General features: G+C 38.8%; 8 protein-coding genes across 8 annotated transcripts; 5 read left to right on the top strand and 3 right to left on the bottom strand. All coding sequences in view use genetic code 12, as the record gives it.

Moving 5' to 3' along the window:
- Positions 1 to 673: 673 nt before the first annotated feature.
- On the top strand, positions 674 to 1,861 carry CANMA_003189 (uncharacterized protein; the record flags this gene model as incomplete). The annotated part of the gene is made up of 1 exon (XM_051815339.1): positions 674 to 1,861. The coding sequence occupies one exon, from the start codon at positions 674 to 676 to the stop codon at positions 1,859 to 1,861; it is 1,188 nt and encodes a 395-aa protein (XP_051671323.1).
- A 51-nt stretch (positions 1,862 to 1,912) lies between these two features.
- Positions 1,913 to 2,716, bottom strand: URA3 (orotidine-5'-phosphate decarboxylase; the record flags this gene model as incomplete). The annotated part of the gene is made up of 1 exon (XM_051815338.1): positions 1,913 to 2,716. The coding sequence occupies one exon, from the start codon at positions 2,714 to 2,716 to the stop codon at positions 1,913 to 1,915; it is 804 nt and encodes a 267-aa protein (XP_051671322.1).
- Positions 2,717 to 2,825: 109 nt separating this feature from the next.
- On the bottom strand, positions 2,826 to 7,262 carry GEA2 (Arf family guanine nucleotide exchange factor; the record flags this gene model as incomplete). The annotated part of the gene is made up of 1 exon (XM_051815337.1): positions 2,826 to 7,262. One exon carries the CDS (start codon positions 7,260 to 7,262, stop codon positions 2,826 to 2,828), a length of 4,437 nt encoding a protein of 1,478 aa, XP_051671321.1.
- An 888-nt stretch (positions 7,263 to 8,150) lies between these two features.
- Positions 8,151 to 9,314, top strand: CANMA_003186 (RNA-binding protein; the record flags this gene model as incomplete). The annotated part of the gene is made up of 1 exon (XM_051815336.1): positions 8,151 to 9,314. One exon carries the CDS (start codon positions 8,151 to 8,153, stop codon positions 9,312 to 9,314), a length of 1,164 nt encoding a protein of 387 aa, XP_051671320.1.
- A 19-nt stretch (positions 9,315 to 9,333) lies between these two features.
- Positions 9,334 to 10,530, bottom strand: CANMA_003185 (uncharacterized protein; the record flags this gene model as incomplete). Its single annotated transcript, XM_051815334.1, has 1 exon — positions 9,334 to 10,530. The coding sequence occupies one exon, from the start codon at positions 10,528 to 10,530 to the stop codon at positions 9,334 to 9,336; it is 1,197 nt and encodes a 398-aa protein (XP_051671319.1).
- A 92-nt stretch (positions 10,531 to 10,622) lies between these two features.
- Positions 10,623 to 11,726, top strand: CANMA_003184 (peptidylprolyl isomerase; the record flags this gene model as incomplete). Its single annotated transcript, XM_051815333.1, has 1 exon — positions 10,623 to 11,726. One exon carries the CDS (start codon positions 10,623 to 10,625, stop codon positions 11,724 to 11,726), a length of 1,104 nt encoding a protein of 367 aa, XP_051671318.1.
- A 674-nt stretch (positions 11,727 to 12,400) lies between these two features.
- CHS8 (Chs8p) lies at positions 12,401 to 15,466 on the top strand (the record flags this gene model as incomplete). Its single annotated transcript, XM_051815332.1, has 1 exon — positions 12,401 to 15,466. The coding sequence occupies one exon, from the start codon at positions 12,401 to 12,403 to the stop codon at positions 15,464 to 15,466; it is 3,066 nt and encodes a 1,021-aa protein (XP_051671317.1).
- A 4,211-nt stretch (positions 15,467 to 19,677) lies between these two features.
- PMA1 (H(+)-exporting P2-type ATPase) lies at positions 19,678 to 22,377 on the top strand (the record flags this gene model as incomplete). Its single annotated transcript, XM_051815331.1, has 1 exon — positions 19,678 to 22,377. One exon carries the CDS (start codon positions 19,678 to 19,680, stop codon positions 22,375 to 22,377), a length of 2,700 nt encoding a protein of 899 aa, XP_051671316.1.
- Positions 22,378 to 22,948: the final 571 nt, after the last annotated feature.

The following is a 22,948-nucleotide window of genomic DNA, read 5'->3' as shown; positions in this document are numbered from 1 at the left end:
TAGATGTCCATGGCTTGGTGTTTGCTAAGTCATTTGCATGAAGCTGTTTGTAGTATTGCTCTATTAAATTTGTTTTCTGAACCATTCTGTATAACTAGCCATTCAAAGCAACTAAGGCATAACTTGGAGAGAGTCCAATACTCAAAATGCTGTAATAGCACAACTGCAGCAAAACAAAAAGCTCCTTTTCAATTCCTGAAGTGCAATATTTTGCAACAAAATGAATACAAAATAATTACAGAATGGATAGCTAGTTTCTGAACTTTCTCCCACAATAAAAAAAAGAAAGTCTAGATTTTTAATTGCAGTAGATCCAATCACAATATTAGTTACTATAAAGCATTCTCAAGAGGTCATACCACCTGATCAACGAAATCGAGGACGAGCCCAGTAATATCATCGGACCCAATACACGTGATACATATAACACAAAAATGAAAACCGTTTTTGCCTTATGGCGAAGAGAAAAAGTTTACCAGAGCATTTTGATATCAAAAGAATATTGCTTGGGCAGTACGCCGTCAATGCTCCAACACAGCTTTAAGTTCGATTTGTCCACAACTATATAATGCCCGATGAAAATGGTCCCCAGTTGATCAAACTACGATGCCAAAATTTCTACTCAATGAATCACACTTGGGGAATAATACACAATGACACCAGCCACTACAAAATGCTTGTGGATGAAGAAGGGACTACAGATAATAAATCTAGCAATCAGGCGGTATCGGTATTGACAGCCGGTATACGTGCCATTGCGTACCAGATCCAGAGCTTGTACCTAAGGTCACCGGTCAAATTATTTCGTCCATCAAGGTTTGATTACTTGGCCTACGTACGAGCACTTGCAAACAGACACAACAATATTAACGAAAAGCCATACAAATTCCGAACACACTCTTCGATTGGGATGCTAGTTAGTGTGATTAGGAAAGAAGGGTGGAAGTTCATACCCGATCAAGTGATGCCGCCTCTAATTGCCAACTCAGCGACGGGTGTTATCCTATATGCCACATACTTGAATACTTTGGATCGTTTGACAACAAAGAGGGGCGACAAACGTAGCACTGAGTTTAACCGGTACTCTCCACTTGACACATGGCGTGCAGGGTTTGTTGCTGGTGCCGTACAGTCTCTTGCCGCAGCTCCAGTTGATGCAATTTACACTAGACTGTCTGTGTCCGAAATGATTGAGGGTTCGCATGAAAACCTATGGAAGTTTGGAATTAACAAGTTGAAAGAAATTGGTCTAGTTGGGGTGTTTGCCGGTTACAGTTTCTCGTTGATTAAGGAAAGCGTTGGGTTTGCGTTTTACTTTTCCACTTTTGAAACGATCAAAACTCAGGGATATAGCATAACCTACAAAATCTTCAAATTCTTTAACGACCAAGAGGAAATGATCAAGAGAAGGCTTCAATCGATTTTCAATTGGGATGAGATGAAAGCTGACGAGAAAATGCAAAGACTAGAGCGGTACCGACTGGAAAGACTCTTGAAGACATCATTTATATTGATTGCAGGGGCATCCGCTGCGTTTGCTCTACTTGCGGTACAATACCCTTTGACTAAAATCCAAAAGATCCACTTGTCGAGGTTAGAGGCTTTGGATATTTACAATGCATCAACTAGGAAAGACAAACCGTTTATCAAGTTGTACTATAATTCCTATATTGACACGTTTAATCAAGTGCTAAGAATGAAGCAGAAGGCGAAAGTTACGTGGTTTAAAGCCGCATACAGCGGATTCGTTCGAAACGCAGTGACTACAATTCCTGCAACTTCGGTCGCATTACTTGTATTTGAAATTACAAGAACAAGACTAACTACTACCATGGATGAACCGGAGATGTTAGCACCTTGATTGCATCATCAAGGCCAGCTCTGTATATAGCAACAATAGACATATCCCCTTTTAGTTCTTGCCAACTCTCTTCAAGTATGCATTCCAGCCAGCCTCTTGGTATCTTTTCCCTTCAACCAATGGGTCTCTTCCCTTTCCAAACAACCCACGTCCAACGATAATCACATCTGTACCATTGGATACAACCTCATCAACTGATCGGTACTGCTGACCCAAACTGTCGCCCTTATCGTCTAAACCAACACCTGGAGTCATAATTACCCAATCAAAGCCCTCATCGGTACCTCCCATATAGTTTTGAGCAATAAAACCCATCACAAAGTCTTTGTCAGTTTTGGCAATCTCCACCGTTTTCTTTGAATATTCCCCGTATGCCAAAGAGCCTTTAGACGAGAGCTCAGCCAACATCAATAACCCTCTTGGTTCATCTGTAGTTTCGTTAGCACCTTCCTTCAAACCTTTTACTATCCCTTCTCCAGTGACACCATGTGCGTTTGTTAAATCAGCCCATTGGGCAATCTTGTACACTCCACCAGTGTACTGACTTTTTACAGTGTTTCCGATATCAGCAAATTTCCTGTCTTCAAATATCACAAAGTTGTGCTTCTTTGATAGTTCAAGTAGAGGGACAATTGTACCCTCATAAGAAAAGTCGTCTATAATGTCTATGTGGGTCTTGACTAAGCATATGAACGGACCAAGCTTGTCAACTAATGACAAAAGCTCTTCAGTAGTCCTGACATCCACCGATGCACACAAATTGGATTGTTTCAGTTCCATCAATTGGAATAACCGTCTCGTAACTGGAGAGGTACTTGACTCTGATCTCTCATTGTAGGATTTGTATGTAACCATCGTTGTTGAAAGGTGATACTGATGCCAACTTTTTTTTTTTTTTTTTTTTCTCTTCAAAGTTGAAGAGCAAATGTCAATGCGCTTAATTTATCTTATTTATCGCTATTATCTATTTAGATTCTTCATCTACTTCCAGACTAGTATTACCACCCGATTGTACGTTCAATTCCTCACTCAAATGAGGAAACAATTTCTCCACCTTTTCCTTGGTCGTCTGTACAATATCAGGATTACTTTCTGATAAGAACTCATTCGTTTGCAAAACCAACAACAAGTTCTTCAAGCTTTCTGAACTCGATTCTGTAATTTCCGGAGTTAAAGACCTTGAATTGCTAGAATGGAATTTCTCAAGGTAATCCAAAAGTTCCAACCACACTTTTGAAATAGTGTCAACGTCCGATTTATCCACTTGCTTCAAAAAGACCTTGCATAGGAGGCGAAATATCTCATTGAATGTTTTATCAAATCCATTGGAACCGCCTTGGAACACATCTGGTTTTGTCAATTCAGCTAGTAATGGGAAAAGACCGAATTCAAAAATGCCACTAAATGTCACGTTATCATCAGCCTCAAATGACAAAACAGTCACAGAAAGAGCCTTGACTGAGTATTCCCTAACTTCTCTGCATGGATTAAAACATTGGTGTGCCAATGCTTGCACTGTGGAGTAGAATAAATCCCGCTTTTCAAAATTGTCTTCTTTCAGCAACACGGCCAAGGAAGACGTCAAATCTATTGATTTCTTGGCAAGAGCAACCACCTCTCTATAGTACAGATCATTAGCATTCTTGACGGTCGAGTGAGCATTTTCGCATTCGTATTGCGATCCAATCGCGCCCAAGGAAGAGATTTCATCCAAAAGACCTAATATTGGTAGAAAATTTTCGGGTGATATCTCTCGTTGAGGACTTTTGATGAGCGTTTCAAGAAAAGGGATTATATCAAAGGCATAAGCCTGTAAAGACCCATAAAATCGCATCGTGTTCCAGTATGACTCTTCTTTGAGCAATGTCTTACAGCACCAAGAGTCTTCATCTGTCAATGACATCAAAGGCAGCACAATCTGGGTTCCATGTTTACTTGCAATATCTCGTTCTACTGAGCCAGCTTGTTTGATAGTAGCAACCAACACCGACTCATCTTTACAATATCTCAACAAAAGTAACTTGTAAGCAACTAGTCTCAACTCGCCAAGACCGCTCAAGTTGTGATTGTCGAGTTTACCTAAAACAAGCAGCAGTAAGTGCTCATCATTCAATAACAAACAAAAGCAAACACATGTCTCAAGTATGAATAACGTCTCTGCCTCGTAGGATCTCTTGACTTCGTCGGAGTGTTCAGGAAGTGCTGCAAGTAACAAGTGTATAAACTTTTGCAAATTTGCCAGTTCACTTTTGGAAATTATTGAAAATATATTGGCAACATTCAATGATTTCAAACAGTCCATGGTTGATATAGTTGACTCAATTTCAATGTCAGTAGGCTCCGGTGGATCATCCGAGTACCCCTTGAGGAACGAGGAGAAAGTTGACAAGAGGCCAGAATTGTTTAATACTTTCGCCTTTTTAATCACATAAACCGGTGGGACTTTTGGTAATGGCCCGAGTTGAATCTTTTTCTGAAACTCCACAAACACATTGGGATCAATCAAACAGTTCTCAAATAAGTTTGCTATAACTTCAATAACCTTGTTCCATGACTTGGTTATCTTGCAGTTTGTCTTCTTCATCAATCTAAATAACATCACCGCCGCCAACTGCGCTTTGAAATTGCGTCCAAACCAGACTGACAAGTCACTCACAAACAAATCACCCTTTCTTCCTTCGATTTTCATTTGAGTAATGGGGATTTCAGGTCGGATGTTGTCATCAACATACACCTTTTGCAATGTTGTTTTTGCCAAGTTGCTTGACTCCACTAGCCTGCAAGTTAAGTCATCAATTGCATCCTCCATATCATAAGTTAAACATATGTTGAAAATTTTATCCAATGATGACATCAATCTTGTCAATACATGGTCATCTGATGCTTCTTTATAGATCGTCATAATCATGTCGACTATGCCATTGAAGACGGAGGTGAATAACTCCTTATCAAACTCGCATGTAGCAGTTTTCTCGAGCTTCACATGCTCAATTTGTGTAAAGTCCTGCGTCGAAATTAGGTTATGCCAGACATCATCAAACCACTTTTCAGTACCGTGATGCTCTTCCGGCATGATAATTTCGCGATCCTTTATCGACAGGTATATTTTGGCAAGGTACCACTCGGGGAAATCCTTCCCATTATATGTGCCTCTTAAGTTTCGTTTATAATCATCCAAGAGCATCTGGCGCTTCACTTGTGGGTTGTGTAAGTCAGTATTCAACATAATTATGGAGTAAGATAGGATAAATACGGAATCCTTATCAGGTTTCACTGCTTCTGAAGTATCTTCTTCCGGTTCAGCCCCGCCCTCTTGGTCAGGTGACGAGGCTGGTTTGCTTTCGCGTAGACCATCTTTTTGGCACGCAATGTAAATTTGGGCAAATGTTTCAACGATTCGCTCAATTTGTTGTGATTCACCAGGGAGTCTGAAAGTCTTCAACAAGACCCTAAGCGCCTCATCGACTCTTAAACCTTCAAAATCAAACAATCTAATAAAATGCTGAAGGAGATCCGCGTTAGAAGGCTTGGCGAGAAACTCACCTAGCATCTTTTTGTCTAATCTTCCTGCTTTTGTAAAGAAGAAGCTAGCGACTTCCCCAACATCTTTTTCATCGCTTATAAAATTCTCTTTAGCCAAAAGCTTGATTCCCTCTTTGGGGCTTTTGTTAATCACCTCAGTACACCTGATGAATGCGCTTTTCTTCAACTGCTTCTCGATATACTCATTCACGGACAGTTCTTCTTCAGCGGCACGGAAAGTTTTCGATCTTTCATTGACCCCATTCAAAAAATGCAATACTCCTTCCAAACATAAAGGAGGAACATTCACCGTAGTATTGAGGGCTGATTCGGGCAAAGATAGCTGACACAAAAACTTGATAGTGTCCACCGCAAGATTAGATTTGTCAAAGTTGCAATCGTATTCGACAAAAAGCTCGGTGAAGAACGTGGGACTTCGCGACCATAGCAAACTTAAGGACTCCAAAAGAAGCTCCTTTGCAACTGGTGATCTGCTTTGAAGGTGTCCGCTCTTTGCTTGGTCTTTGGTATTATTTTTTTGTCTTGGCAAAATGGACTGAGAAACCAATATCATCGAAAGTTCAAACTGCGGTTTTAATTCTTTTCCCAAAACAATGGATACCGTGGAAAATAACTGAAGCGCAGGTTTTAGCAAAGCCGAAGATTCTGTGGTGGTTATTATTTGCAAAATGTGTTTAGATACCGGATCTGCTATCATAGTTAACAAAGACAAATGCTTTGATATTTGCGATCCTGCAACCTCAACGGCGGTGTTGATTAATGACAACGCAAACACCCTCGTACTTTCCATATGCTGGTATTGGTTAGATGGGGAAATTATGGACACCAAGATCCCAAGAAATTCATTAATACATTTGATTCCAAACGAGGGTTCTAACTTGTTCTGTAACGTTTGCTCCTCCTGAAGATCTTTGTTCACAGTAATTTGTTCTTGAGATACGTTGGCTTGAATGTTATCGGCTAGTGTGCCACCAATGGTGTCTTCAGGAAGCTTTGTTTCTGAAAAGTTTGTTTGAAGATCAATGGCAATCTCTTTATCAGGCTCTATGTCTCTAAGTCTACTGAATATTACCACTGATATTGATACCAAGGACATCTCAGCACCTCTTCTCAACACCTCACTTCGCTTTTTGTTACATGCCAAAGACAAGGATGTCTGCACAATTTCAGAAACGCTGTCGTCAGTAAGTAGAATTGCGAGAGGACTCTCCATCAACTTCTCCAACAAACGTAATACTCTCAATAAAACAGCATCATCCGAGCTTTGCTCTGCAGCCTCAAAACGGCAGTGGGTGAGTGACGACACAATTTGAATTAAGGAATTTTGCAAATTCTTTGACTTTGCTGATATAACACCATAGGTGATGAATTTGGAGATTGAATTCAAAGCTAGTCCAGTGACAAATCCTGATGTTGAGGAGGACTTGATGACTAGCAAAAATGGTTGAAGTATGGTCAAGCTGTCAACATCATAAATGTTTTGCGCTTCCAAAAGAATTGAACGTAATTGCAAAAATGACGAAAGTAAAGGGTTGCCCTGCAGATGCTTAGACATGCCGCCACCAACACTATTCGCTTCAACGCTCTTTTCATAGCTTGAGCTGTGATTATTAAGGATGGACGATATGTCCAAACTATCGGAAAACGTATCATCTTCTTCTCTAGTTCCAAAAAAGTCTCCTGCGTTGAACAATGAAGAAACACCTCCTGAGGCCCACCTGTTGGATCGCCTCATTGCAGACACCATTATCATGCATTCGTTGACAGTAAGCGTGATGGGATCAATGCTTATTGCATAGCCGTCCTTCCATTTGGAAATCCCATTTCCATTTGAAATACCACTATGATCCAACTCCATTTTTCTAAGCTCCAGCTTCTATATTGATGCAAGTGTGATATCTATCGGTTGACAAAGGTACAAAAGTTGATAAAAATGTTACCCAAGTCTTAATTGATCTGTGATATTTTGTTGGTTGGTTGAAGAAAATAAAAGATTGGTTTTTCCAAAAACCTTGAGCCAAAAAAAAAAAATAAAAATATAAAAAAAAAAACAGAGACACGACAGTTTTTATTTCTTTGTCGCGTCACTGGAAAACTCAAGACATTAATTGTTCTTAAGTAAGAGAATATGAAGAGGTGGTTTATTTATTCTCATGATCTTTTAAAGAACTGGCTGGTTTACCTTTTTCTCTCAATTCTTCTGAATAATTTGTCGAAGGGAACATACTGTTGTAGTTGTGAGTTTTGCAATCCTTCCAGGAAAGAGAAATCTCTCTCTCTCTCTTTTTTTTTTTTTTTTTCTCTCTCCATCCTAAACTAAACAATTTTGCAGTATTCAGCTAATAGTGTAATAGTGATATTCCTTCATTTACCTNTATGTCGCGTCACTGGAAAACTCAAGACATTAATTGTTCTTAAGTAAGAGAATATGAAGAGGGGGTTTATTTATTCTCATGATCTTTTAAAGAATTGGCTGGTTTACCTTTTTCTCTCAATTCTTCTGAATAATTTGTCGAAGGGAACATACTGTTGTAGTTGTGAGTTTTGCAATCCTTCCAGGAAAGAGAAATTTCTCTCTCTCTTTTTTTTTTTTTTCTCTCTCCATCCTAAACTAAACAATTTTGCAGTATTCAGCTAATAGTGTAATAGTGATATTCCTTCATTTACCTCTGTGGCAGAAGATCGATGGATGGAAACTGTTTGAACTAGATACACTGTGACAACCTACACCAAAACTTGCTAAATAATGGCGTCTATAGCCCCCGGGAGGAACTCAGAAATAGCTAGGCCAGCTACGGCAATAAAGCGTAATAACCCAGTAAAAGCTAATTCCGAGAGTATTACTCCCAGTACCACTGCTAATGCTTCTACTAAACGAGTTTCGAAAAGTGGGCCGGAACAGAATGCTAAACTTCTGATCAGGTTACTACCTCCAGCCCTAAAAGAAGATGAATTTTTAAATCAGTTGGCAAATATTTATCCCCATCACGCTACGAAAATAGACCAACATTATTTTGTCCCAGGTTCATATCCACTGACACCATTTGAGCTACCCGTTTATAGCAGGGCATATGTTAGCTTTAAGAATTCCAACGACTCGTTAGAATTCTGTTCGTTTGTGAAAAACAAACCTTTCCAAGATGAAAAGGACTCCATCATTCCAATTGTGGAAAAGTCAGTCTTTCAGAAAATGATAAGCTCTGAAAGCTTTAGTGACCTGAAACGTGGATCCCAAAATGACAAGACATTTAATCTCTTGGAGGATGACGAAATTTATAAAAAGTTTCTTCTATACTTGGACAAAGGTTTGAACGAATTTAATTTAAAAAAGATACATAAATCGTTGAACAAGAAGCAGAAGGAGGGACCTAAAAAGGATCAATCAGTACTGGTTTCAAAGGGCAAAAAGCACAAGAAGGACAAAAAAGATAAGGGCCCAGTGAAAATTAAGGAAGGTGAAAAGGATAAGCAAAAGAAGTTAAAGAAAAAGACAAAACAGAATGGAAAGGAAAGGGAAGAAGGGAAAGTTGCTAAAGGCGACGATAAAAGCCCAGGAAATGAAAAGGATAAGGAGAATAAAAAGGCAAAGAAAAAGAAGAAGAAGAAACTCCAGGCTCCAGAGATGGCGAATAAAACTACAAGCGACGAGAGGAGTGACAAAGACATTAGTAAAAACGAGCACGCGGCACCCGCTGCTGGAGCATCCGAGACCAAGAAAAATACACCCGGTGGCTCCAATTCTCGTCTGAGACAACGTAATCGAAAGAAAGGAGGAGAAAAGAAGGAGAATGACAGTAGTAAAAAGGACAAGAAACAAACACCTACACCTAATGACTTCAAACCAATCAAAATATTGAGCAAAAAATCTAATCAGGAGGCCAGCGAAGGCAATGTAAAAAGCTCAAGCTAAAACGAATATATACACAATGTTAAATCTTCCGCAAGTAATAGTCTTTGAATGATGTCCAAGCAAGTCTCCACTCTGGTTGTTGTAAGTTGGTGTTCAATATATCAAAATCATGCTTTTCCAATTTCCTCAAGTACAAACTTGTTGGGATTCCCACCATCAAAGGAGTGAATATGACGTCTGGTACTTTGCCTCTCCATTTTTTGGCATAAACCTGGAACTTTTGGTCGTCAGAATGCATGTCTATAACTTTAACAACTTCTTTCTTGAAATCATTTAGCTTTTTATTTGCTGTCAACATATGGTCGTTTGCCACAACTGCTGTTTCATAAATAACCAGGTTTAGTTTGTTCTTTAGGCCTTGTTCATCCTTTGTATCGGATATATGCCCCTGAAATAACCTCAAGACGGATTCTTGTGATAAATCATGATTGTTCATCAAGTCAATTGGAAGAGGCACTTGGTTTCTTGTTGAGGCGTAGTATCTCAATCCGGTGATCATTGCAGCTATGGCTGTGGCTTGTCCAATATGAGCTGCGATATCGGTAATTGTTGATTGCAAAGCAGGTGAATATTGCAACAACTGAGTCGATGATGGAGAAATTGGTGGCGATAACAATACTTGTTGTGTTAGGTAATTGAGTTGGGAATAAGTCCCCTCACCATAACTGCAAATTTCATTAGTGGTGCCAAACGAAGCATTACTCTTTATAAATGAACGTTTGGTTTGTAAAAACTTTTGCAAATAGGACAAATCTATATTCAAATTATTCCTTAATCCGTCTCTTAGTAAAATTGCTATTGGTTCTCCCAAACCCTGCAGACTGTTTGGATCATCGGTAAACACTCGTAGAAGCAAATCACTCCAGAATTTAAACTTTAAATCAGCAGTCGATACCCCCAACGTTTGCGTCATTTGCTTTGATGCCATGGATGCTCGAGATTGGACATTTTTCCCACCTTCGTTGATCTTGCTAATTTCGAGGTTGAAAGCTCTGATGGCTAGAAAAGTATTTCGTGCCGGTTCGGGGATGTACTGAGCCAATATGTATGATGATCGATCACTTTTTTCCAATGTTTGGTTGACGCTTTCAACTGAATTGTGAAGAAGTGAATTGTAACTGGTACTGGCGTACCGGATTAGTACTAAACCAGTTGATACTTTTTGCAATGATGACTTCACTCTGTTGGATAGCATTGTTGAAATTCCAATGTTCATGAGGTTTAATTCTTTGCTCGATTTTTTTTATTTGCAATCGATTTTGTCCTCATCTCCTCTCACTCTCTCCATTACCCACCCCAATTGCTTTCATGAAGATAGAATCGGTTCAACCAAAAGCATACCTTGACATCAGCATTGATTCAAAGCCAATCGGGCGTATTGTACTTGAGTTGTGTGATCAACAAGCACCAAAATCCACCTCTCGATTTCTCCAACTATGTCGTGGTGAGACTATAGACAGAACATTGCACTCTTACAAGGGAGCCAACTTTGACAAGGTGATTAAAAATTTTACCATCCAAGCAAGAACTACAAATAGTGGTGCACTGGGAAACAGTGATGAAAATGCAAAGGCCCTCTACGAGGAGAACTTGTGTGAAAGTTGTCCCACATTTAGTCTTTGCTGGGCTAATACTGATCTGGATCTCGCAGGTGACCAATTCTTCATTACGACGTACCCACAACCCCATTTAGCGAAAAAGTATACGGTATTTGGCCATGTGATACATGGTAAATCTGTTGTTAGAGAAATTGAGAGAGTGAGTACAAATTCACAGTATGAACCCACTGTTGCTGTGGTTATTGATTCCTGTGGAGAATGGGATGAGTCTATGAATATTCCAATTTTCAACGCCAGTTATGATCAAGTAGGAGGAGATATATATGAAGAATACCCAGATGACGACCAGACGATTGAAGAGGACTCAGTCGAATCTGCTTTTACTGCTATAGAACGAATTAAAGAAAGTGGAACCATTTTGTTTAAAAGAGGTGACAAAAATCAGGCGTATATGAAATGGAGAAAGTGTTTGCGTTATATTGTTGAGTTTGACCCTGATCAGGATCAAAACCCCGAGTATTTTCAAAAGTTCAAAGAAGTGAAGAAGAAGATTTATTTGAATTTGAGTTTAGTTACTTTACAATTGAAGCAATATAACGACTCAATCAAGTATTGTACTTTTCTCTTGGATTTGGATGATGCCGTGGAACAGGAAAGAGCAAAAGCGCATTTCAGAAGGGGCCTGGCTTATTTCGAGTTGAACAAGTTGGAATCGTCGCTCGTTGATTTGAAAACAGCGCATAAGATTCTTCCGAGCGATGAACTCGTACTGAAAAAAATGCAAGAAGCAGAATCTGCATTGGAAGCTAAAAAGCGGAAGGAAAAGTCAAAGTATGCAAAGTTTTTCGGTTAAAGACATGTTTGTATGAGTAGTTAGTGTTGTACTGAGATCATAAACATTTAGTGTATATAAACTAACAAGGTAATAAATTAGATGTAATGTGATTGATTAGTTAACCTCTTATCCCCAGAATTCAAGACGTTGCTTCTTCTCCTTATGAAACGACGTTCGATTTTTGAGATGGGGGTTTTGTATATAATAATATGGCAATAGTATACAGATAATGTGTATTTTTGTTGCACAATGTTTAATTTTCCCAAAGGAGACAATTGATAAACAAATAGATTTCAAAAATAGAAAGGGATAAACAAACACACACCAAGGCACACACACTTATATTACTCAATTAGGCTATGCCCAGAAGAGAGAGACTGTAGCAAACAATTAAAAGATGACATTTCAACTTTGGACAAACTGAAAATTTATTATAACCCACACAGGGGGTCTTTTTCCGTATTGGTACCTCAAATTTAAAAATCATTTAGCTCTACGACAAACATAGATCACAGGAAGGACCACACTGGAGTAGAATATATTTACAGAAAAGCCATCACTTTCTTTTCTCCTTTGTTTTTTTTGGTTCACCACGGGACACATCTCACAATAAGCCCTACCCAATTCTATCTCGGTATATTTAAAGCCCCAATCCCTATAACTTTTCCCACAAGATCAGAGGCTTTCCTATAATGCCACATAACTCATTCCAGTACGTGTCAGATGATGACTTATTCGACGATATAGATACTGTACACCCAGCCACATCAGATTTGGAGGAAAACAACAGCCAAGGATACCACTACCAATTGCCGACTGATAGAGTACCTTCCCAGAGTGAAGCAAGTCTGTCTCTGGCTCACTCGGGTCGAGGCCAATTCAACAGACACATACAGGAAAGTTATAGATACCCAACCAACTCCTCATTTGGCACAGTTGTTGGTGACAGCTACCATAATAAGTACGATGATGGTGATGATGTTGACGAGGATGATGACATGTTTGACTATGATGCACCAAAACGGGAAAAAACGGTATCTTTCAACAATGACTTGAAATATCCCCCTCTTGCATATAACCCTGGTTTGGATAATCCATTTTATGAAAACTATGAAGATTACGGTACAGGTCACGAGCCCTTGGTTTACAATATGAACAACCCTGCATTCTCAACTGGTGAAGATTACCTCATAAACCCACTTGTAGACGCAGAGTATGAAGACGACGAGGATTTCGATATATATGGCGATGAAGATAGTTTGTTTTCGGGAGACGATGATGATATTTTACGCAGAAACACCACGATAAATAGAGGCAGGGGTGGCAATTCTATTAAAAGGACCAAAAGTCGAGGATCAACAATTACATTTGACGACGATGAAAAGGGGTTCAACTTGAAGTATACAAAGACAATCAAGAAGGCCAAGCTAATCAATGGTAACTACATTATTGACGCTCCAGCGCCAAAAGCTTTGCTCAGCACCTATTGTAAAAAAGTTGGCGATATTGGTAGAGAAATGTCCTTTATGAGGTATACTGCTGCTACTTGTGGACCATCCAATTATACCAAATTCCAATACAACTTGCGCCAAGCACTTTATGAGCCTCGCCGAGAAACAGAAATAATGGTTTGTATCACCATGTACAATGAGGATGAAATACTATTAGCAAGGACATTGAAGGGGATCTTTGACAATATAGAAGATTTGAGAAAGAGATCCGACTCAACTTGGGGTGAAGATTCATGGAAAAAAGTTGTCATTTGTATTGTTAGTGATGGGCGAATTCATTTAAACAAAAGAACCCAGGTTCTTTTATCGGCACTCGGGTTGTTTCAAGATGGATATGCCAAATCCAAAATCAACGACAAGCCGGTGAAGGCGCACATTTATGAATACACCTCCACTGTTGGGATTGACACCATCAACGATCATGTACATCTTACCCCCAATTCGATGCCGGTGCAGTTCTTGTTTTGCTTAAAGGAGAAAAACAGTCGAAAGATTAACTCCCATCGTTGGTGTTTCCAAGCGTTTGCACCTATATTGAATCCCAAAGTGGTGATGCTTTTGGATTGTGGTACTAAACCGTCAAAAGACGCGTTCTTTTATCTTTGGCGAGCATTTAAAGACCCTAATGTTGCTGGTGCTTGTGGTGAGATGAGAGCATCATTGGGAACAGGCAAACGTTTATTGGCAAATCCGTTAGTTGCTGCTCAAAACTTTGAGTACAAGATATCCAACATCTTGGATAAACCGATGGAGAGTGTGTTTGGGTTTATATCGGTGTTGCCAGGAGCTTTTAGTGCTTATCGATACGAGGCGCTTTTGAACGTCAATGGTAAAGGTCCGTTGGAAAAGTATTTTAAAGGCGAGTATTTGGATTTGAGTAGTCAAGTAAATGACCCCGACGACGATGAAAAAGAGATTAAGGAGCGGAATTTCCAAGAAGCCGGTATCTTTACATCAAATATGTACTTGGCCGAGGATAGAATTTTGTGTTTTGAATTGGTTGCCAAAAAGAATCACAAGTATATGTTGCGGTATGTCAAGGAGGCCAAAGCCGAAACGGATGTTCCTGAGAGTATCGATGAGTTTGTTTTGCAAAGACGTCGATGGTTGAATGGGTCATTGTTTGCTGCAGCATATGCCGTTTTCCATTGGACCAAGCTTTGGCGGTCAAACCATTCGCTTCTTCGTAAATTGTTTATGCAGTTGGAATTTTATTATCAATTGGTTACGATTTTAGTTTCGTGGTTCTCATTGGCATCATTCTTTCTCGTATTCAGGATCTTGACTGCCAATTTGGGGGCAGATGATATGCATTTCGAAACAGGAAAGTATTTGGCGATAATTTTTCTATGGATATATGCTGGTTCAGTTGTTTGCACATTTGTTTTAGCGTTTGGAAACACGCCTCGAGGTACTAGGAAATTTTACCAAGTGATTGCCTATCTTTTTGCTATCATGATGGCGTATTTGATATTTGCTGCTATTTTCCTAGCTGTACATACCGCCCAGGCAATCATCAAGGACCATAAAGACGACTTTACGGCGTCGATGGTGTTTACCAATACCAAGTTTAGAGATTTGGTGGTTTCGGTGGTTTCGACATACACGTTGTACTTTGTCGGGGCATTCATGTATGGAGAACCAAGTTTTATGTTTACGTCATTTGCTCAGTATGTGTTGCTATCACCAACGTATGTCAACGTGCTCAATATTTATTCATTCTGTAATATTCATGATGTGTCATGGGGTACAAAGGGAGTCGAGCGAGCCAAAGATTTGGGATCGGCCAAATCAATGGGTGAAGACAAGAATGACATTTTATTAATTGCTCCGGATACTAATGAAGGGCTCGAAGATACGTATTTGGACAAAGTCGAGCAACTTCGGAGCATGCCACCCGAAGAAGTCGATATTGTCAGCGCAAGACTGATTAAGGATGATTCATACTATGCTTTTGTCCGTACAATTGCCGTATTGGTGTGGATGCTCACCAATGCCATATTGGTGGCTATTGTGCTTGACGCTGCCGGAATAGGGTTGCTTACCAATCGGTCCTCTACAAACTCCGATGGTTCTATATCAGGTAATTCGGAGGTATTTTTGACCATCATCTTGTGGATTGTTGCTGGAATGGCGGCATTTAGATTTGTTGGTGCGGTTATTTATTTGATTTTGAAAGAGGTTAGGCCATTGAAGTGGAAATGGAGAGCGCTGAGGGAAAATAAACGAATTAGGAATCAAGATTGAGATGATTAGAAGGGTATAGAAGATAATGCATTAGAGTTTTACACAGTAATCAATTTCTGCCATTCTGGTGGGAGAGAGAAGTACAAAGAATGGGTTTAGCTGGATCCCTTCAATGAAGTAATATATAGGTAGAACTCTCTCTTGCGTCTTGCTTCATCTACCGGAGTGAGATTGTTTCATCCGAGCACAAAAAGTAGCCGAGATGAAAACAGATGGGAGATAGACGCTTCTTCTGGTGTGTTGCAAAAAGGGCTCTCTTGCTCTGCATTCTATTTACTTCGGAAATAACTTCGCTTGTGGCTAGTACAAAACCCTTTTGCTTTGCATTGGGAGAGAAGTATATTAAATCCGTGGAAGTCTACCGGGTTTAAACTCCAGAGCTTAAACAAAAATGTAATAACCGATGGCCGGAGACAAAATAAAAACAAGCTAGAGGTACACTACTTTGTTTTTGTTTTTTAATATCCGTTTTATAACCGAAGAGAAAAAAAGTTCCAAAAAAGAAATTAAACAGAGTATAGTCGTGCGTTAGAGGTCAAAAAAGCTGCAGTAATTACACAAAGCAACATGTACCGTTTTTGGTTGTATAAATCTACACAAAGTTTACTGAGAGGGGCACAAAAATTGAACAGTAGTGAAGAAAGAAGACGAATCAAAACAAGAATGTTGGAGACAGAGCCAAAGAAAGAGGGGTTTGAGATGATTTTGGAGAAGCGGCCGTTGTGAGCCCGGAGCTTTTCATTTTTTTTATTTTTAGTTTTGTTATTAGGTAGATGTTTAGAACCACAAAAGTAGAAGTTAGAAAGAAAGAAAAGAATGTAAGGTACTGAAAGACGAGCCAGAAAGGCGACATACAACGTAATGAGGATGACGAGGAGGCAGAGGACCAAAGAAGAATTGGGTTGTTGAGTTATGTAACATACATGTCGAAGGGAATCTTTTGAATATAGCCAACTTCATATTTGTTTCAAAATTTAGTATGATTTCAGTGTTTTCAGTTTCAGTCAAATATTAATGCAAAATTGTGTTGCAACAGTTTTATACGGCGTTGGTATGAATTTTAAAAATGAACACACATTGTAACTGAAAACCTAATTGCCTTGCCAATGAATAAGTTATCTCTCCCCTCTTCTGACTCTTCTATCCTCTTCGTCGACTCCTATAATCTTCCCCACTCCCCACTTCCTACTTCCTACTTCCCTCATAAACTTTACGAAGAAATATCCAAGAAAAAAAAAAGACCAACAAACTAAAAATAGTGAACGAAATTTTACACAAGAAACCCAATTACGTCAACTATTGCCAATGTATTACATACACAATTCTCTCTCTTTCTCACAATTCTCACAAGACTTCTAAAAATGGGTCCAACCCTTTAATCAATTTTGAAAGGGAGAAACAGTGGATGTGAATGTAAGAAAATAAACGTTTTCAGTTTTGTCTTTGTCTTGGTGTGTGTACCTCTTTACAATTTTTTTTCATTCCTTCTTTAGCCGCTTGAATTTGCAGTACTCAAAGACGACCGAAAGACAACAAGACAAAGAGGCAAAGAGGAGATAGAGACAGGTGACAAAGTAAGGCAATCGCTTTTAAAAACGGCTACACAATAGCTACGTGAAAAAAGAAACAACAAAATGGTAGCGTTCACACAAAACAAAGAGAGCTGGTTATAACCCTAATCCAAAGAGAAAACTACAATGCACACACACACACACACACACACACACACCAGCCATTCCTTTGGTACAGTTATCTTTACAAACGCTAACATTCGCCTCATCCTTTTGGTGGCTACAGGGAGCACTTGGTTCCGAAAGAGAGTACGTGTTGTCAATTGTGTGGTGACAGAGAGTAATTGAAACGTTCTCACGGTAGCATTCGGATCATTGTTCGGATCGAGTTTCGATTTGATTACTATGTAAACACAATTTTTCGTATTTGCCGTTACTATATAAACTTTTAGCCCTTTTTTATCGGATATAAACCATCAACTGCAATTTGACGATTAGGAATATAAAAATACAAAATAAACTAAAAAATAATAACGGACGGTGAGGGATAGAAAAGGGTACAAAAGTTTTGAACAAGTAAAACTCCCGCCATAGCTGGTTATGTAAAAAATATTATTATTATGCTAAAGAAAGAAAGAAGTTAGGGCTCGTGTGATGTAAATGCAAGATAATACCACCATCTACAGGCACTGCAGTTTGCGAAGACGTAATACAGAACAAAATACTATTACAGAAGAGGAAGATATTCTGTTATACGCAATGTGTATGGCTTTCTTATGTCACAAACTGTGGCTCATTAAAAAAGATCTATGAGGGGGGTTATATGTAAAGACCAATTGAAATCGGTGAAAAAGGGCACTTTGTGTATTTTGTAAAACCCAGGTAAGGCCTTATGCTGGTGGTAGTGCAGTCAGTAGTGCAAGTCGTAGTGCTTGGAGCTAGGGCAGCCCTCAAAGTTCTACAAAATAGAAAAAGCTCCTTCCTCACACAGTTTTGCCGATCGGAGATATAACCGGAATAATGTACTGTCTTTGTTACTAGAGCTTAAATTCCTCTCCTCTGATTATCCAAGGATTATGTTATTTGCCTTATGAAACTACTCTCGGTGTTTAAGGCAGTATACAAATATGGACTTAACCAGGAAGAAAAGTTTTTCGGTTATTACAGAGCAAAAAGGTCGTGTACATATTTACATGAACTTGGCAATTTTGTGCTATATAAATTGAGGGAATTTTAATTTTGTGCACAGGTACACACACATCTTCTCTATTGTATTCAATGGAACCAGAGTTGTTTGAAATTGAGCCAATTAGAATCTTCAGATATCGATATATCTTGAAATTAAACATGTGTTAAGAGATTGGTATAGAGATGTATAGAGAGATCTATAGAAAGGGGAAAAGAAAATGCGGAGTAAAAGGAAGAAAATATTGACGATCATCTCATAAATTATATTTAATGTTGCTCTTTCTTTCTATCTTCTTTTTTTTTTTATAAAGACCACACCGTTATCTCTCTCTGTCTCCCCTTCTTTTAATATGACGATTCTATCTCATTCTCTCTCATACTTCACTTTTCTAGGTTACATTTTTTTGTTCTTATTTTTTGGGTACAGCGGCTAAAAGGCTTTTATTTTTTTATTTTATTATTTATTGTTTAAATTTTCTTGCAATAAGAAAATACCAAAACATTAATAAAGGCTAGTACTACTGTTATTGCTGCACAAAATAGCCTTTCTCTCTCTTTACTTACTTATTTGGCAGGAAATCAAAACAAAATGTAACTTACTTCTTTGTTTCTAGATTAAGACAAAGTATAAACAAAAGCCAGAAAAAAAGAAACAACAGTCTAATTCGGGAGGAGTTTAGCCGCCTATAAGAAAAGCACATTTTAGTTTTCCATCCCATACATATTATGCAATAGCAACTATGGCCATTTGAGGGGAAAATTGAACTAATTGAGTCTAGAAGAACTCCCAGCTTCTCAAAAGTATCTACTCTATAGCTCTCGTGTGCCAGCCTTTATTTGGGGGAATGTTGTTGTTATTTCTATCCAATAAAACCTCATTTGTTTATTAATCGTCCAATTCTGTTACATCCCATGTGTTTGTCTATATGTAAAAACACTATCTTTGTGTAATTATTAGACACTGTAACAATATTATTCGGCCGATGAGTGAATTACTTTCTTACTTTTATGTATGAGTTTAACTCAAGGTGCATACCATACATGACGCAAAAATACTCTACGCAGTTAATACCCGACTATTCCTATTGTGTTTTTATATACCATTTTTGGTTAGCAAGCCCTTTTTAGTGTAATGAAGTTCGTTTCTTTTTTCATATTTTATTCTGCTTGATATTGTTTTATTTTTTCATATTGTTATTATTAAGCGCTCAAAATAGCCACTTACGTACACAAAAAAATCTATCTCTTCGTCTTAACATAAACAACAACAACCTAAACAAAAACAAAAAATCTCTCAATTTTTCTTCAACAAACGAAATCTCTCTCTAATTTCTTTTTATTGGTCTTCTGTTATTCATTAAAAAGGACTAAAGTTTTCCCAAATTTCAAATTTTAAAATATTTCTCCTTCTCTTTTTCTTTTCCCTTTTTCTTTCCTTAGTTATTCTATTTCACTCATTTTGTTTTTAAATTTTCACCCAGTTAGTTAGTCTTTTTTTTTAAGCAAACAAAAATGAGTGCTACTGAACCAACTAATGAAAAAGTTGACAAAGCCAACGCATCAGATGATGATGATGCTGATATTGATCAATTGGTTGACGAATTGCAATCGCATCACGGATTAGGTGGTGATGACGATGAGGAAGAAGAAGAGGATGATGGAGCTTCTTTCAAAGCCGTTCCTGAAGAATTGTTGCAAACTGATCCTAGATCTGGTTTGACTGACGATGAAGTCCACAAGAGAAGAAAGAGATACGGTTTGAATCAATTGGCTGAAGAAAATGAGAACATGGTTTTGAAATTCGTCATGTTTTTCGTTGGTCCAATTCAATTCGTTATGGAAGCCGCTGCTGTTTTGGCTGCTGGTTTGGAAGATTGGGTCGATTTCGGTGTTATCTGTGCCCTTTTGTTGTTGAATGCTTTTGTTGGTTTCATCCAAGAATACCAAGCCGGTTCTATTGTCGAAGAATTGAAAAAATCTTTGGCCAACACTGCTTTGGTTGTTAGAAATGGTCAATTGTCTGAAGTCCCAGCCAATGAAGTTGTTCCTGGTGATATCTTGCAATTGGAAGATGGTGTTGTTATTCCATGTGATGGTAGAATTGTTTCTGAAGATTGCTTGTTACAAGTTGATCAATCTGCTATTACCGGTGAATCTTTGGCTGTTGACAAGAGACACGGTGACAACTGTTACTCATCATCTACTGTCAAGACTGGTGAAGCTTTTATGCTTGTTACTGCTACTGGTGACTCCACTTTTGTTGGTAGAGCCGCTTCTTTGGTTAACAAAGCTTCTGGTGGTTCAGGTCATTTCACCGAAGTCTTGAACGGTATTGGTACTACCTTGTTGGTTTTCGTTATTGTTACCCTTTTGGTTGTCTGGGTTGCTTGTTTCTACAGAACTGTTAGAATTGTCCCAATCTTGAGATACACTTTGGCCATCACCATTATTGGTGTTCCAGTTGGTTTGCCAGCTGTCGTTACCACCACCATGGCTGTCGGTGCTGCTTACTTGGCTAAGAAGCAAGCTATTGTCCAAAAATTGTCTGCTATTGAATCATTGGCTGGTGTTGAAATCTTGTGTTCTGACAAGACCGGTACCTTGACCAAGAACAAGTTGTCCTTGCACGAACCATACACTGTTGAAGGTGTTGAACCAGATGACTTGATGTTGACTGCTTGTTTGGCTGCTTCTAGAAAGAAGAAGGGTTTGGATGCTATCGATAAGGCTTTCTTGAAATCTTTGATCAACTACCCAAGAGCTAAAGCTGCTTTGCCAAAATACAAGGTTATTGAATTCCAACCATTCGACCCTGTCTCCAAGAAGGTTACTGCCATTGTTGAATCACCAGAAGGTGAACGTATTATTTGTGTTAAAGGCGCTCCATTATTCGTCTTGAAGACTGTTGAAGATGACCACCCAATCCCAGAAGATGTCCATGAAAACTATCAAAACACTGTTGCCGAATTTGCTTCAAGAGGTTTCAGATCTCTTGGTGTTGCCAGAAAGAGAGGTGAAGGCCACTGGGAAATCTTGGGTATTATGCCATGTATGGATCCTCCAAGAGACGATACTGCTGCCACTGTTAACGAAGCTAGAAGATTGGGTTTGAGAGTTAAGATGTTGACTGGTGATGCCGTTGGTATTGCTAAGGAAACTTGTCGTCAATTGGGTCTTGGTACCAACATTTACGATGCCGACAGATTAGGTTTGTCTGGAGGTGGTGATATGGCTGGTTCTGAAATTGCCGACTTTGTTGAAAACGCCGATGGTTTTGCTGAGGTTTTCCCACAACACAAGTATAACGCCGTTGAAATCTTGCAATCTAGAGGTTACTTGGTTGCCATGACTGGTGATGGTGTTAACGATGCTCCATCATTGAAGAAGGCTGATACTGGTATTGCTGTCGAAGGTGCCACCGATGCCGCCCGTTCTGCTGCCGATATTGTTTTCTTGGCTCCAGGTTTGTCTGCCATTATTGATGCTTTGAAGACTTCAAGACAAATTTTCCACCGTATGTACTCATATGTTGTTTACCGTATCGCTTTGTCATTGCATTTGGAATTGTTCCTTGGTTTGTGGATTGCTATCTTGAACCACTCCTTGAACATCGATTTGGTTGTCTTTATTGCTATTTTCGCAGATGTTGCTACTTTGGCTATTGCTTATGATAACGCTCCATATGATCCAAAGCCAGTTAAGTGGAACACTCCAAGATTGTGGGGTATGTCTATCGTTTTGGGTATCATTTTGGCCATCGGTACTTGGATTACCTTGACTACTATGTTCTTGCCAAAGGGTGGTATTGTCCAAAACTTCGGTGGTATCGATGGTATTTTGTTTTTGCAAATCTCCTTGACTGAAAACTGGTTGATTTTCATCACCAGAGCTCAAGGTCCATTCTGGTCATCTATTCCATCATGGCAATTGTCTGGTGCTGTCTTGATTGTTGATGTCATTGCCACTATGTTTACCTTGTTTGGATGGTGGTCACAAAACTGGACTGACATTGTTACCGTTGTCAGAATCTGGGTTTGGTCATTTGGTGTCTTCTGTGTCATGGGTGGTGCTTACTACATTATGTCTGCTTCCGAATCATTTGACAACCTTTGTAACGGTAGACCAAGAAAACCACAAAAGGATCACAGATCATTGGAAGATTTCCTCGTTTCTATGCAAAGAGTTTCTACTCAACACGAAAAATCAACTTAAGCTTGTTTTGCTTAAGAGTTTTTTGATTGTTTAATATTTGCATAGTCTTTTTTTACAGAGTTATCTTTCTTTTTTGTTTCCATTTTGTTATTTGTTTTTTTAATGTCACTCCTGACCATAAACCGTGGGAAACTATTTGGTGAAGGTTAATGCCGATGAGAGAAGGTGTCATTTGTTAAAAAACAAAAGGGTCTTTGCTTAATTTGATTTTGTTTTCCCCAACAGGTCTAGAAAGCTTTGTTATTATTATCGCTGGTACTCCCCAACACTGGTCGTTATTTATCTACCCTTTTGATTGTTGAATTTTGTTGACGCTTTCTTTGATACATTGATTTCTTGCTAATGTTTTGTTTCCGTATGGTTTACCAATGTTCACCACCACCACCACAAACACACATATCTATTCCAACCAATCACCCAACAACAGGTCTTGCCTTTTTTTTTATTTGAAGAGAATCATCATAATTATTAATAGAATAAAGAAGAAGAAGGAGGTTGACACTTCCCCAAATGTTGGCCACCAATTTCATTATACCAAAAAAATAAGCATTCCAGCTTTTTTATGGAGAAG

This window comes from Candida margitis, assembly GCF_024628925.1.
Source record: "Candida margitis strain CBS 14175 chromosome Unknown scaffold10, whole genome shotgun sequence".
Classification (NCBI taxonomy): Eukaryota; Fungi; Ascomycota; class Pichiomycetes; order Serinales; family Debaryomycetaceae; genus Lodderomyces; species Lodderomyces margitis.
The sequence above is the reverse complement of the archived record's forward strand: the minus strand, read 5'-3'. Positions and strand labels throughout refer to the sequence as shown.